Source organism: Glycine max, chromosome 1, assembly GCF_000004515.6.
Source record: "Glycine max cultivar Williams 82 chromosome 1, Glycine_max_v4.0, whole genome shotgun sequence".
NCBI lineage: Eukaryota > Viridiplantae > Streptophyta > Magnoliopsida > Fabales > Fabaceae > Glycine > Glycine max.
Window position 1 is genome coordinate 47,776,624 of NC_016088.4, and position 12,717 is coordinate 47,789,340.

The 12,717-nt window shown below is 33.6% G+C and overlaps 2 protein-coding genes across 4 annotated transcripts; both read left to right on the top strand.

Annotated features, from left to right (window-relative positions):
* The first annotated feature begins 2,272 nt into the window (after positions 1-2,272).
* LOC100787144 (uncharacterized) lies at positions 2,273-5,434 on the top strand. 3 transcript variants are annotated; one of them, XM_006573362.4, is made up of 3 exons: positions 2,273-2,600; positions 3,079-3,497; positions 4,429-5,434. In XM_006573362.4, exons 2-3 carry the CDS (start codon positions 3,109-3,111, stop codon positions 5,081-5,083), a joined length of 1,044 nt encoding a protein of 347 aa, XP_006573425.1. In that variant the 5' UTR covers positions 2,273-2,600; positions 3,079-3,108; the 3' UTR covers positions 5,084-5,434. The 3 variants fall into 3 exon arrangements, with proteins under 3 accessions (XP_006573425.1, XP_003517035.1, XP_014630610.1); XM_003516987.4 differs by having other exon boundaries at positions 2,443-2,600; positions 3,071-3,497; XM_014775124.3 differs by having other exon boundaries at positions 2,483-2,705; positions 3,071-3,497.
* Positions 5,435-9,097: 3,663 nt separating this feature from the next.
* Positions 9,098-11,936, top strand: LOC100306594 (uncharacterized protein ycf20). Its single transcript, XM_003516988.4, has 3 exons — positions 9,098-9,295; positions 9,950-10,155; positions 10,832-11,936. Exons 2-3 carry the CDS (start codon positions 9,965-9,967, stop codon positions 11,232-11,234), a joined length of 594 nt encoding a protein of 197 aa, XP_003517036.1. The 5' UTR covers positions 9,098-9,295; positions 9,950-9,964; the 3' UTR covers positions 11,235-11,936.
* The last annotated feature ends 781 nt before the right edge of the window (positions 11,937-12,717 follow it).

Below are 12,717 nucleotides of genomic sequence, written 5' to 3' on the forward strand. Positions count from 1 at the left end.
TTGCATGAAATTGAGAATGTATTGATGTGACATTAAGGATAAAAATTGACATGTCGCATTATTTATCACGTTAGCATATCAAGGTCACATCAATAATTCATGTTAAAAAAATAATGACAAACTAATAATGGACCAAAATAGCTTAATTTTAAAAACTTCGAAAACTAAATGTGCAATAAAATAATTTTAATGACCAAAATTACATAAGTATAGAATAAGGACTAAAAGTAGGGTGTTTACAAGTTGGCAAAATGACGTCAGAGGGGTAGTTTTAGAAACAGTAATGCAAAATAAATGAGTCAAAGAAATCAATAACCCCCCAAAGTAATCATAATGATTTATTACTAACAGTAATGCTAACGCATATTTCTCAAAGCCTAAACACGTGCTACGAATATATCTCAAAAAGAAAAAAAAAGGAGCTGGCTTCATGTAGAGGGTAAAAAAGAAATATTTTCTTTATTAATAGGATATAGATTATTATATCTTTGATCAGTGTATCATCAATCCTCATGCACAAACAAAATATGGTAATTAAGATTAATTTAAGGTTAAAGTGTTAGTTAAACAAAATATTGTATATATCTTATATAGTTTATTATGTAAATACTGCACAAACATGTTAGCAAATGTTTCTAAAAGATGCATGATATTAAAATACTGGGCATTTGTGAAGAAGACAATTTAAGAGAAGAGAAATATAATCCAATATTTATGCAGCCAATCTCGCTACTCTGAATGGCGTGTACGGGGCAGCAACAATTCCAAATGCTATGGTATGATGGTGCGCAGGATGGATGATGATGCATTGATGGTGGGCATGGGGGCGGAACCCCATGCATGGAGAAGCCGTTGTTCGTACTGGCGGGATACGTTAACTCGCTATTGGTGTTGGTGGGATCCCTTAAAAAAAGACCCCCTCTGAAATATGTTTGCAAATAGACCCTCTGAAGAAAAAAGTTTGTAAAACCACCCCTATGACGTCATTTTGCCTTCACAAGTTATTCTGATCATCCTCTCAAACTAGCTACTGATGATCGCCTTGGTAGGTTATTGTCTCACCAACTAGCTAATCAAGTACGAGTCCCTCCTCTAGCATATTCCTCCTTTTGCTCCTCAGTCTGCCTACGGTTTTTAACTATTGTTCTCCTCCCAAGGATAGGTTCTTACACATTACTCACTGGTTGGTTAGTGAAAACACCACTTCTTGTTTGACTTGTATGTGTAAGGCATGTCGCTAACATTCATCCTTAGCCAAGATTGAACTCTCCATGATATTCTTAGTTGCTTTACTTATAACTTTCTTGTTTCAAGCCAAACCCAAGCATCTCAAATCGATCCAATAAGCTAAGTTTAATTTTTTTTAGAATTTAGGTCAAACTTGATCCAATCCAATTAACTCGTTAGAGTACAATTTGAGTAACGAGTTCTATTTTTTAACCTATGACTTGACCAAATCCATGGCCTATATATATATATATATATATATATATATATATATATATATATATATATATATATATATATATATATATATATAATTAAAAAAATATAAAACACTACATTTTTCTCTTTTTAGTTGTTTTTATTTTTTTATTCTATTTCTTTCTTTTTCATACCAATACAGTAGTTTTTTTTTTTATCTAAAACAAAATGCTATATTAGTTTTGAAACAATTCATTCTATTAATCAAATAATGTTGCAACTTGATCTCTTCAAAGAGTATTTAATCTTTATATATTTGCAAAGCTTAAAGCAAAAATAAATTATTATTCTATTTTTTAAAAATTTTATAAAGTAATAAATAATTTTTAAATGTTTAGACCTGATTGATCCAACTTGAAACAACATATTTTATGAATGAGTTGATTCATTTCAGGTTTGATGATAAAAATGCACAAATCAATCAAACTTGTGAAATTTTGATTGAGTTAAATAACGAATTTAGTCAAATTCACCTTAACCCGATACATAAACATCATAACCAAAAATTATAAAATAGAGTTTTTTTTTAAGAAATTCATATGTTTAAATTATATTTAGACCGTTAAAATAAATGTTTAATTTATATTTAGATTGTTAAAATAAATTTACAAGTTAAACTCATAGAGATAATGCAGTGTGTAAGATTTAGTTGTATTCATACGTGAATAACGAGCTATTCTATTTAGTGAGAGTATGGTTTAATTTTCTTCCTGCGCAAAACTCCCTCCGCGGTAATGACGAACACCATGAATAAAATTTATTTCTGTCTCAGGGAATTGGGAACACTCATCATCTCTTAAGCGTGAAAAAAAATCACAAGAGTAAAATAAATGATTATAAGTTCGCTTGAATCATTTTTATTTTTATTTTATACTTTTCTATTTGTTTAATTTAAATATGCGACAGGATAATTTTTATTCTATTCTATTTTATCTCATTTTTTTATTCCATTATTTTTGTTGTTAATGATTTCACTCACGACCGGTACCACAAAACATGGGTTAACTTCTACCCCTGTATCTTGCTGTTCTTTTGTTCTTTCTTCTCTCTTTCTCTCTCCTTCAACGCATCCCAACCCTGTGGCGCTATACCCTCCTAGATCTACTCTCTAACCGGTACGAATTTTTACCTTCCTTCTTTGTCCGATTCGTTGCAACGCATTCCAACATGTCTCTACCTTTTCATCTTCAGACTTTCATGATCTATGCTCAATGTCTCGGGTGTGTTGGATTTGGATTCAAGTAACTGTTGATAATGCCATTTGTGCGTGTTGTTTTGTCCATTGCATTCATTATCCAACTGGGTCACTTTTTAATACACAAATAGGTTGTGTAAAGTTGCTGGATTTCATGATTCTATATACACCATACATGGAATTTTCAATTGGGTTCTGTTTAGCTGTATTCTGTTTTTATGTATGATATGTTACTTAGCTAAAGTAAATAAATAAACTTTGATGCCATTCAGTTGGGATTTTAATTTTATTTGTGTTGTGGTACAATTAGTATTTATGTAATTGTAACTACGAGCAATTGGGCATTGATTGAGCAATGGCATGTTTGCTTATTTTTTATTTGCCTCTTAGCTATACAGGCTGGTACTAAGAGCTGTGGTTAGTCATAGATGGCGCTCTCAGCTTCACGGGCAATGTCAAAGGGTGTGGTGGTATCTGTGCCTGTTCTGGTTCTATCTGCTTTAGTGGCTACTGTTTTCCTGTTCTTCCTTTTGTCCTCTCTTTCATCCTGCTCCTGCCCTACTCCTTCAGAAATCTCTGCCTCCAATGTTAGGAGTGTTGGTGTTGGTATTGGTGTTCCTGAGTCTAGCAGCGGTAATGTTCCGTTAGCCACAAGGAAGGAGTCTAGCAGCAGTAATATTCCGTTATCAACGAGGAAGGAGGATGTTGAGTGGGTGAAGAATCAAATCCAAGCAAATGGGCTTCATATGCATGACAATGTGCTTCGCAAGGGTATTAACCCTCGCACTCGGGCTCAGCAACTTGAGGATCTTAGACAGTAAGACCCTTCCAAGCTCTCCATTCACGTGTGTGTATGTGAGCATACCTTTGTTTTAGGATTAATATTTCTTAATCCTATTCATTTAATTAGAGTCTTCAGAATGATAATTTATGGGAATCATGCCACCTCTAGATGCCATTGGAAGTTGGTTTTTGGTAGACACATGGATGGGGTGGGAGCATTGGTTCTAAAAGTTCTAACAAAATGGATTCCATGTATTAGCCAATGTAGAAAAATAAATTAACTAGCTGAACAGTAGGATAGCACTGAAATTGTGTTGGAGTCAGCAAAAGGGAGAGAAGTTGCATGAAAACAATTAGAAATAGGTTTTCCTGGGTTAAACTGAAATTGTGCTGAAATCTGCTGTTTTTTGTCTCTCCAATAGTATTTACATGAGGCTATGCTTCAAAGTGAAGTTTGTTTACTTTATGTCCATCTTTCTGTGAAAGTCTGTATTAAACATTGATTTCACAATATTTAGAATCAACGTGTTTATTAATTTTGAATTGGCAGTTTATAATGTTTGAGGTTTCCCTCTCTCTGATCCTTGCCGTACTTATCTGTTTGATTGTCAATAATTGTTGGGATGCTCAAATTCAAACACATATATAATGTAGTTCAAACTTCAAAAACTTCTTTTCTTTTTTGGAGAGCAAACCTTTTATCATAATGAATGAACTATAGAATGCTATGTTTTTGCATTATGTTTTCCTTTTTAACTTTAGAACTCTTGTTCCTTGTTTCTATCCCTGTCTTTGTCTCTTTCTCTTGATAACATGCCAAATAAAGGGGCTCAGTATTCTGGTAGCCTCTTTGGAGATATATATACTTTTAAAGGATTGGTTGTAATTTCTAATTTTATTTTGATTTAGCATGGATGTATAAATGTCCATTTGGGTTTTCTAATTTCAATTTCTTCCAAGTACAGATTTAAGGGCATATCTCACTATGAGGGACCTGATTCAGATAATCACACAGCCTTGCCATGCCCTGGGGAACTACTAGTTGAAGAGCACCATAGCAACTATGGTGAACCTTGGGCCGGGGGAAGAGATGTGTTTGAGTTTCTTGCTGAAGCCAGTCAACTTAGATCAGACTCACAGGTGCTAGAGATAGGCTGTGGCACTCTTCGAGTTGGTTTGCATTTCATTCGATACTTAAATCCTGAACACTTTCATTGTCTTGAAAGGGATGAGCTCTCTTTGATGGCTGTATTTAGGTATGAGCTTCCTGCCCAAGGCCTCTTATACAAACGGCCTTCGATTGTTAAGGGGGATGACATGGATTTCAGCAGGTTTGATTCTGGCATAATGTATGATTTGATTTATGCTAGTGCTGTATTTCTTCACATGCCTGATAAACTCGTGTGGACTGGATTGGAAAGATTAGCATCTAAATTGAAACCTTATGATGGACGAATCTTTGTATCACATAATATAAAGTTCTGTTCAAGGTTGGGAGGAGAGGAATGCACAAAGAGGCTTGCAAGTTTGGGGCTTGAGTATCTTGGGAAGCATACTCATGATAGCTTACTATTCAATCACTATGAGATATGGTTTGAATTTAGACGGTCAAAGGCATAATATCTGGATTGATTCTATAAAGAGGCATCAGAAACATCTCTAAATGTCCTCATGGAACTAAATGTGCTTTGTTCATCACGAGAAATCTTCAGCAATTCGATGATATCCTTGCTTTGAGTTCTAAGAGGTGGCATTTTTTTTACTCAGTGGTTCATCTCGTGCCAGAAATCTTAATTCTAAAGAGAGAAGAACCATATGTAATTTTGATTGAGGACTCTACAAAGGCAAGGAGATTTGTATTATTTTTTGGGGCCCTTTTGTAATAGTGCTAGCTTGAAGTTTACATTTTCACTCTGTTTCTATGTAGATTCTCATATTATAGTTGTATTTAGCAGTCTTACTATCTTGCAACCGATTGTTGTTTTGACTTTTGACCATTATTACACTAGCTGCTATCTAACATGTGCAATGATGATACAATGTTGAATACTTGCATTGTTTAGATGTTGTAACAAAAGTATTTTGCAGAATGTTTCAAAATATCCTCTCCATTAATTGAAATATATCAAATAAGCATTTTTGGAGGATATAATTTTAGTGATGCCTTCATTTAAATGGGAAGCCAACATCAACAATTTATGCAATTTTAAGCTTTTAACCCTTGTTCTTGTTCCATGTGGACAAAACATAAGGGTGAAAAGTCCCATATGCAGCCGAAATCAATTAATCTACTTTTGCATCCTAAGCATGATTTATCCTACAAATCAAATCTTCTGTTCGAACTCATTGTTTGAATGAAAAATACATAATTCTTCTTGTTATGGCACATGTTTCAATGTAAAACCTATAGTTGAGATTAGTTTGGACATATTTTAATTCAATGAGCATATACCACTCAGTGGGGGAAAAAGACTGTCACAAAGGGACCCAAAAGATTTCTCCAAATCTTTCCCTCTCCCGGGTTTGCAGGCTTTGCTGACAAAGGGAGAAATCTGAGACGAGTGAGTGCCTTTAAGTACTATATAGTTGGTTGAAGCAACGATTGTTGTTGAACTTGAAACTTCATATTTAACACCAAAATTTTGTAGCACGAATCAGCAACCTAGTTGGATAGAATGATATTTTTTTTTCTTCCACAAAACTGAGTTTTATCAACAGAGAATCTGATACGACGAGCCTTTATATCTAAGTGTGCTTTTACTGTTCCAGCTTCCGTTCCACACTTTCCTAGAAACAAGATGTGACTGAAGAAATTTGAAGGATTTGCGTTTATTGAACATCCAACGCTTATTTAAACACACCCTAAGGAGTTTTGGTTTCAAGTTTTGGATCAAGACGTGCGTCTGGGGATGTCAAATGAACTAATCCAACTCAATCTGGCTTTAATCCCCTAAAAAATGAGTTGAGTTTGAATCCATTTTAAGATTGGGTTAAAAATCCCAATCTAATCTAATTCATGGTGAGATGCGGGTTAGATAAGATTGATCCACCAAAATTTAAAAAAATGAAAGAAAAAAAAGAACAACTCATTAGTAAACTTATTAAATAAATAAAATAAAAAGTAAATCTAAATAATCTAAACATAATGTTAGAATCACCAGAATATTATGTTGCACGAATCTCCAACTTGATAACTATAAAAAATTTATTAAATGTGTATTATATCCCTACATATAGTTTTATTTTTTATTTTTTATCACAAAAGCTGACATAAGCCGACATATGGCCCATAAAAGTAAATAAGGTATTGGTGCTTGTAGAATTGCTAGATGGTTGACAAGATTGCACTCGAACGATTGTGTTTTAAGAGGTGGTGGTGCTTATTGGAAAGATTAAGGAATAACATCGGTGGAGATGTCCTAGGGAAGTTTTTCCTTTTCATAATAAGAGTGTTCCTTGAAATCAGACAAGACATTTTTATCTTTATTCTTGCTTGACCTAAAATTTTGATCAAGCCATTAATTTAAACTAAAAGTCAATCCGATGAAGACTCAATAATAAGAGATAAAAACATATCAACCTAGTTTATTAGTATATAAGTTTTAACATTGTACATAACAAAATTATAAGCGACACTCTTTCTGATATTTTTTAAATACTTTATCAGAATGATAATTTTGCTAGCATTCCTCATTTTAGTTAATATATTTTAAGATATATAATATTAATATAATATCATGTTATATTAAATAGTTATCAAGATCAAACAGGCTTAGTTAGTTAGACTGGTTTTATTATAGACTAAGTTTTAGGGCAATTTAGTTGTATTATTGAATCAGAGATTAATCTCGGTTGTGATGTGTAACTGTCACTGGTCCAATAAAATTTTGCACACAATGAAAATCGAACATGAATTCTCCCGCTAAATAGATTGTTTCGACTCATGGGAACACAATGGGACCTTATACCATTGCGTTAACCCTTGGGTTAATGAGATATGCATTTAATTCAATAATATCATTACAAACTATGTTTTAATGTTTATACCAAGAGAAAAAAGATTATATACTGATAGTGATAGTGATAATGTAAAATAGTTTTACACAATCAATCAAATCACAAACTATTACCATGTATGTTAAATTTGTTAATTTTTATAAATTGTAACAATTGTCTTTGTACAAATGATAATTTATAATTGGATAACAATATAAAATTAAATTATTTTACACTACTCCATGACAAACCCGCCCTAGTAGAATCCACCTACATTATCATAAAATAAATAAATAACCTTTTTATGACCAAGCTTAATTTTCTAAATAAAAAGTTAAAAACACTGAAAGAGATACACTTAAAAAAATAATTAAAAGAGTAAAATATGTTTTTGATCAACTTTTCAACTTTTGTGATTTTGGTCCTTTAACTTTTTTAAGATTAATCTTTGTCCTAAAACTTTTTTTCCATCTAATGTTTTGGTTATTGCCGTTTATTTTGACTGTTAAGTGATGATTTGTCACTCTTTTTTATTATTATTTTAATATGAATCATTTTTTGACAACTAAAAATCACAAGAAATTGCTAAGATAACTTTTTTTGAAAGGTCAGACATATTTTGGTGACTTTTAGCTGTCAAATTTTGCTATATCCCAAAATTGATTATTCTAAAATCCAAATTTATTTCATACACAGTTTAAAATTCAGAACCGAACACACTTACATACACACAAAATCCCCAAATCCAAATTCACCATGTAACCACTTCAAACTCAAGCACACAAATCATTATACCAAAAATCAAAATTCAAACACACGCACAAGTACCTTTTGAGGTTTACGGAGGGGTGGTGATGGTGGTGGCACATGCAAATGCTGGTGTAAGGGGACAGGTCACACGCGATTACAATGGTGTAGGGAGAAGGGTCGCACACATTTACAGAGGTGACAGTGTCTGGCGCGTGGTGGTTGGTTTTGGTGGCTATGATGTCATGAAGGTGGTGGTGTCTAGCGCGCGGTGGTTGGTTTTGGTGGCTGCGAAGGTGGTGGTGGCTTAGGTTGCGACACTTTGCATCAGAGATGACATTACCGTCACAAACACATTGAGAGAAACAAACTATACACCTCAAAGGCAGACTTGGAGATCCACTTGGTTCTGAAACTACAAGAGGTGCGATTGTTGATGTTGGGGTTGAATTCGTTGATGAAGGATTGGAAAGTGTTCCAACACGATGAAGGATTTGGTGTGAAATGGAGAGATAGAAGGGTGTGTGAAGTGGAGTGTAAAGGAAGAAGAGTGAGTGACTTTTAGGTGATTGTAGTCAAAACACATCCGACCCCTTACAACATCCATTCTCACGAGATCTATAGATCTTAAGTCACAATTCAATGGAGATGAAATTTTTTGAAAATGTTGTCTCTAGGTTTGATATTTGTAGATAAGAATTTTTTGTATGCCTAAGCAAGTAATTTCTAACGGTTAAAAACCTCACGAAAAATTTAATAAAATAATAATAAATTTAATGTCATGTTATTACTTAATAGTTAAAATAAACAACAAAAACTAAAATATATGATGGAAAAATTGAAGGACCAAAACCATAAATGTTAAAAAGTCAAAGACCACAAACATAATTTATCTTAATTAAAAAAAAAAACTAAAGAATTATGGAAAGGGGGATGGCCGGTGGCCAAACCACACGCCAGTGGCAGTATTCACACACTCCTTTCCGAAGTGTACGTTTTCTTCGGAAATGATAAGAGCTTCAATTGAAACAACTTCGTACCCTAATTTCACACTGAATTCTCACTTTGCTCTCACCAACAATACACACAGTAAGCTTCTAACTTCACTTTTAAGCCTCAACTTTTCATTACTCAAACACCCATTTTGCTCTTTGCTTTCAATGATTTCGGCTCCATTTCAAAATTGTATATATTTTTTTGGATAGTTTAATCTTCATTTTCAATTAACATAACCCAAATTAGGATGTATTTCTTTTTTGTTAAAATCTTTTACAGAGGAGTTGAATTGAGTCAGATTACTGTAAAATACATAGGTGATAGAAAAAAATACCCAATCCAAAAATTGAAAGGCACTGTTCGGTAGCTGTTGAATTGTGTTATGTTCAGCAAAGATTTGCATAAGACTATTTGTATTTCATATTTTCTGTATATTAAATTTTCATCTCCTGGCACTTTATTGACATGAAGGGATTCTCTTATGTGAGTTTTACATGAACTTGTCTTGTGAAAAGTTTGTGGTTCTTGTTTAAGTTCTTTGTGTCTATCTTTCTTTTTATGTAATGTTGTGTGAAAATCTCGCACGAGAAAATGGTAATTCCCAATTACATATTGTTCCATTCAGTGTATCCAATATAGTTGATTTGGAACTTTTCAGTTGTTTGTGATTATGTATGTTGTCATTCTCTGCATCTGGTGGTAATCTGCCTGCCTATTCTTGTTTCTTACATCTTGTATTATCTCCAGGAGTGAGGACTTTACATGTTGTTCGCAACTAGAATGAGGTCATCCAGTTGTATGACTCGTGCACAAGTTAAATCTCTCGATTGTGTCGGTTCAGGAGTTTCTAAAGTTGGTCTTGCTGTATTCTTTTACAAAACCACGTTTGGCCAGAAGCAATGCTGTCCAAGCTTCTTCGGTTTTGCTCAACCTTGTTTAACTGTCAATTTCAAGTAAGTCAGCAGCAGTTTATGCTTATGATATTCCATTCTCGAGAGAATCTAGGACATATAATGAGATGACTTTAGATATATGTTGCATAGTTGGAGTTTCTGTACCAATTACCAAATAAATGCTGACATGGAGCTCAGATGCATAGTTATAAATTATAATACAGGATTATATTATAAAGCTGTCTTTGTTGTTAGACAGTTCTACTCTAGTGTTTTTTGGGTTAGACTTTCCAATTCTTTGATTGGGTGTGATTAATTGAAAGTAATAAGAAAGGATCTTTTTAAGGTCTTTAACAGATGATGAGAAGAGGTTTTTTTTTTTTTTTTTTTTTTCTGATATGGTGCAGTTATCTTCATAAGATCGATGAAATGCGTTGCATTACAAAAATCTTAATAGATTTAATTTGATGAGAAAATTATAAAGTAACATCTGTATTCTTCCAAAGATTGTATTCTAAAAGGGTAGGTAAATGTTGCTTTATCATAAAAAAAGCTGATATTTTTCAGCTATTTTGAGATATAAATATGAAACATGTACATGTCTGGACGCAAATGCATTCTGTTTGAAACACTTCAAACACTCGGGGGTAAATATCACAAGTTAATTATATAAAGAGAATCATTTTTTATTGTTAAACTTTTTCTTAGGATATTAAGTCTTTTTGTTCCTCTTCAGGAGGATGATTTGGTCAGTTAGAAGCAGCTTAAATGACAGCAGTTTTAGTCCTTCCACTTCAAATGGCTCTAATGGAAGGACCCGCATAATTAGAGTGATTCAAGAGTTTCAGACCAAGTTAGGTTCTAAAATTCAGGAGGTAAAGAAAAATCTTCCGATGAAGCTGCTTTTCTTCTTGGTTGGATTTTATTGCGCAACGGCCTTTGCCACTGTTATTGGACAAACTGGTGACTGGGATATTCTGTCTGCTGCTTTGGCTGTGGCGGTTGTGGAAGGCATTGGGGCTCTCATGTACAGGGCTTCTCTTCCTTTAGTTAGCAAGAGTAGGAGCCTTATTTCCTTGTTTAATTATTGGAAGGCTGGTCTTACACTGGGACTTTTCTTAGATTCCTTCAAATATTGATTTGATCTCATTATTGGATGCAGCAATCCCTTCCATGTGAAATTGAAATTTCTCAGTGTTCTTATGATGCTTGGCATTTTTTATGCAATTGACTCATTGTCATTGCAGTTTCTCTATGTTTGATATAGGCAGAAGTTACAATTCAGTGCATGAAAGTTGGAGCTAGTTCAAGTTCTAAGGTTAAAATCCTTGAAAGCCAGTTCTCATATCCAGAAGCTATGTCATTCAAGCTATGAGGTGAATCATACATATTTATGATCAACTTAACACTAGTTTTGACTAGGGAACTTGGAAACATTCAGCAATTTAAATTTTAGAAAAACCTCCACTGACTTCTGTTCAAGCACCTTCCTGAACAACATTACGCTCCTTCAGCCCCTTATTCCTATGTTTCACATACTTCCATCTGTATTGGCATCAGATCCTTGCTAGTAGTGGAATTGCTGGAATTGTAACATAGAGAAGTTAACTTTTGAGATAATGGTATACATTGATGTGGAACTATGGGCCTTTTTTCAAAAAATATGGAACTGTTGTACAACATGAAAGATCTGACTCTTCCATACCAAGGAAACTCAGACTGCTGCTTGACCGGTGATAACTAAATTAAGTTCTGTACAAAATAATGCAAATTGTCACCAATATATGTGTTCCAGGCTCCATCAAGAACTGCGAATAATGCCATTTGTTGATTTATTGGTTTGTTTGTGTTGGTTAATTTTGAAAATCGAGATAATCCTGGATAAATCTGAAGTCGTGTATAAACACTTTCAGATTGAATCAAATTTCGGGGTTCAACCAAAATTGTTCAATCGGATAAAATCAGAAGATTATAATTCAAGAGTTTTGTTTTGGTCTTGTGAGTTTTTTTTTTCACATGTTATGCTTTCTGAACCAAGATGATTATTTATAATCAAAGAATAGGTGGTTATTGGCGGTTGATGGAAGTTATTTATTTTTAAAAAATTGTCGTTGATGGAAGTTTTAGTAACTTCCATGTAACTTCCAACCGTTAATGGAAGTTTTAGTAACTTCCATGTAACTTCCAACCTTTGCCTAAACCGAACATCTCGTTATTACATTAAAACAAGCGTGCACTCTTATTTTAACACAATAAAGAGATCAATTACACTAAAATGTCCAACAAACCTCCCCCATTTTAGTGTAATTACCGATCAAATCACCAAAGTCATAACATACCACAAACTACTGCATAGATGAAATATCGTGACGATTGAATTTCATCTTAGCAAATTACACGTTTCAAATATTCGAATATCAGGGTGTCACTAAGGATTGAACCCTTTCTATTCATAATGAATACATGAAGATAATCTGCACAATAGTTTATAACATTACTCTTGCTCGACACTAGTTTTACTAGCCTGTGTCCCTATCCTTCATAAGCATATCAAAGCCAAGTCCCAGCTTCTTGAAGCGGCTAAACTTCATGCTTATATAGGTAGTCCTTTTCTTTCTTGCA